General features: G+C 57.0%; 1 protein-coding gene across 1 annotated transcript in view; it reads left to right on the top strand.

Annotated features, from left to right (window-relative positions):
• Positions 1-1,264: 1,264 nt before the first annotated feature.
• Positions 1,265-3,333, top strand: part of LOC113209361 (T-box transcription factor TBX20-like) — an 84,358-nt gene continuing 82,289 nt past the window's right edge. Inside the window, exon 1 of the mRNA XM_052269319.1 lies at positions 1,265-1,557. Coding sequence (XP_052125279.1) covers positions 1,389-1,557 — 169 coding nt within the window. The 5' untranslated portion in view covers positions 1,265-1,388. The remainder of the gene's footprint in view (positions 1,558-3,333) is intronic.

Genomic DNA, 3,333 nt, shown 5'->3' with positions numbered 1-3,333 from the left:
TCTTTTATTTGACTACATAAATTAAAAACGTGTACTTTTTCTTAATTCTATCGGATTTTTAAATACTTGTTACTTGTTTAAATATTTTGCAAAACGGGTCTGGAATAGCGTCGCAATGAACCCACGCGCAAATTCATGCTCCCATCGGCCATTCGTTACTTGCTCATTGCGAGGCCATTACGACGAATGGTGTCGTTATTGTCGCATTGTTTAACTGCGATTCTCCGCCAAGATAACGAGCTTGTATCTCACGCCATACATCGTTTCCCTCTCTCTTTTTTTTCCCTCCCCGCGAGCGACGATTCGCGCACGCGTTACGCCGAAGTGTCGTGTGGAATCGCTTTCGCTGTAATGCCTCTACATTGAGTATACATTCATTTTTGTAGTTCGAGGGGTCGATTGCGTACTTTGTCGTCGTAATGTGGATCGGTGACGCATCTTGATTGTGGGCTTGGGTGGTAGTTGGTTCAGAGCAAACTGATAAGCAGTGACAATACTCATTGCAAAGCGTTTGGCCCCCATGACGCCCAGAAATTTTACTTCAGTAAATTATAAACAATCTTAGTTGATTTTTTAAAAATATGTTTGCATAAAATTAAATTGCCACATTACAGCATGCACGGCCATCTTCGCGCCTTTTTGCCTTGATTACGGAATGAATAAATAATTAAATTCCCACTGCTGCCTTTTCAAAAGCTACCTAGCCTATATCAAAACGTGCTTCAGCGACCGCATTTGTTGAATGGGTTGAATGTGACAATGTGCTACCCTGTTTCTCAAATGTCGTCTCTCAGCGCGGTGTGCAAGCGCGATAATGCACCTCTCCCATCCGCTGTCGCCAAGGGTCAGCGTCCGTGAGACGTCACCACCGCCACCCTGGCGCGCTCAGCGGCCTCGGGTGAGTCGAGCGGCCTGCGAGGGTGAGTCACTCCTGGGCCACACACACGTGAGGGAAGCGCCCCCTGGAAGCTGCGGCTGCGGATCAAACGGCGCTGTGCCGGTGCGCCGCCGTCTCCCTCCGCCACGGCTACCCCCTCCACGACGCGGCGGCGGCCCCCCTCCCCGTCCCGGGGCCGCTTGGCGCCGCCCCTCCCCCCTCCCCGCCCGCGCTGCGCGCTCGCCGTGGCCGGCTCGCCCCTCCCCCCGGCGCTGCCGGGCCAATGGCGCGCGGCGGCCGTGCCTCGCGGCGCGCCACCTGGCGGCGGCGGCGGGAGGCGCTGTGCGGGAGCGGGCCGGGCCCCGGGCGCGCGCCCGCCTCAGTGCGTCCAGGTCCTCTGGCTGAAGTGAACATGTGTGACTGAGCCCAAGCGCAGTGGGTGACGTGCAGAGCCGCGCCGCCGCGGAGAGTAGTGTCGTTGTGTCGTCGGCGGGGAAGTGCGAGTGCTGTGATGTTACTGGGTACCATGCAAGAGGACGGGCAAATCCTGGCGCCGAGTCCGGGAGGCATGGCCGGCGCCAAGGTGCGCGCGACGGACTTCTCCATCGCGGCCATCATGGCGCGCGGGTCGCGCGCGGCCGCGCAGGCCCGCACGGGGAGGAGCCCGCGCAAGCACACCGGTACGTCGACCCTCTGGATACGTGCATCGGATAGTGTTGTGGATGAGTGCGACCGTGTGCCGAGGAGGAGGTTGTCGTCGAGGAACGGCGTCGTCATCGTCGTCGTCCGGCGTTTCCGCGGCCGCCGGGGGCGCGCACAGCTTGTGCTTGAGGATGTTCACGTGTGCGTTGGCGGACACCGTCTTGAACGTGTCCGTCGAATGACGTGTGCTGTGGTCAGTGAGTGGGTGTGATCGGAAGGCACCCAGGATGTTGTGACGAGGAAGACATGCTCGTCGGCGTTCCAGCCGGCTCGTCGTGCACCTACCCCTTGGATTATGTTCCCCGGCGAAGTGTCCTGCCCGGCGACGTCTTTTCCGGTTAATCACACAATTAACAGGGTGTCGTGTCGACGGGCACGCCGCCACCCCGGGGCCGTTCCAGGTACGGTCACCAAGACCACCGTGGTGGACAGCGGACACCGACCTTGGCCGGGCTCGTCGGGGGCACCCCGCCGGGCACTGCGGGGCGCTGCCGCCCTGCGGGTATCCCTTGCGGGCGTCCTGCGGGGAGCACCCCGACGAATGGACCCCCACAACAATGGGGGAGGCTGGCTCGGCGCGGGGGCGGGCCCATTGAGTTGCAAACCCTTCGACAACAACAACAAACAGCACGCTCAGTTTGGGAAGAAGGACGCTCGCAGCATGTCAGCACTAATGCGCGGATTTATCTATAACTACCCGTGTAAGAGGGGTGTGTATGTGTACGCACGCGTGTGCGTGTGTGTGTGCGTGCGTGGTAAACGAGATACTGTACGTGCCGGAAGCCGCACCAAATGACTGGAGCTCGCAATAATAATTATTTGCAAACGGCGGCACATCTGCGTCGCTAAGGTCATACTAATAATTTTCGTTGAAGAAAAAACGCACCGCACAAACACACACATACCCAGACTTGCACACACACATGCTCCGTCGTGGGTCTTAAAAATAACGCATGTGTTGTACGTACCCGCCTCGCGCGGCGCTCAGGGGGAAAATGAAGACAAGGCAGTTTCGGGCGGTTTCGGGTGCCCGCCCCGCTCACTCGCCGCGCTCTGCACTTGCCCGCTTTACGATCGCCTTCTCGCCTCTTTTTTTTCTGCGCGCGTCTCTCTTTCTGCTGGCTTCTTTTGGGCTTCTTGCGCTGCCGCGTGTGGTCCTTATTGCACACTGCCCGCCTCGGGCGCCGCTGCCAACAAAACAAAATGAAAAACAAAAAACGAGAGAAAAATGCTGTCGAAACACTCGACGCTGAAATTAGTAAAATGTTAATATTGAAAAATAATTGCCGCCAATATTATACTGGGTGCGATCGGCGTGGCTAACGCACTGCGCGGTGGTGGCGGCGGCGGTTAGCATTTCTTGAGGCGGATTTGCAATCTCAATGGGAGGGTTCAGTTTAGTTAGTAGTGTAACGCGATGCGTGCCGCGAGTGTTAGCTCTAGCGCGCCGCGCGGGAGTTATAAAACTGTTTTATGCTCTGCGCGGAACAGAGAGAGAGAGAGAGAGAGCCGTGGTGGCGGTATCGTTTTGATCGAACTCTTATGCCCGTGTTGTTCGTCAGCCCCGCAATGACAATCTACTTGCCGTGGTAAATGGCCCTTCGACACGCAAAAGAGCCGCCCGCCGCCACCGCCGCCCTCTTTGCTACCCTGTCCAAAAAACAATCGACTTTACTCTAATTGTTCTAATAAATTTCAAAAAGAATCAATGTCCACGTCGTCGTGAGTACGGAATAAAAATGGTTAGCGAGAGG

This window comes from Frankliniella occidentalis, unplaced genomic scaffold, assembly GCF_000697945.3.
Source record: "Frankliniella occidentalis isolate FOCC.00 unplaced genomic scaffold, Focc_3.1 Scaffold89, whole genome shotgun sequence".
Taxonomy (NCBI): Eukaryota; Metazoa; Arthropoda; class Insecta; order Thysanoptera; family Thripidae; genus Frankliniella; species Frankliniella occidentalis.
Note: the sequence above shows the minus strand (reverse complement) of the source record. Positions and strands in the feature narration are given on the sequence as shown.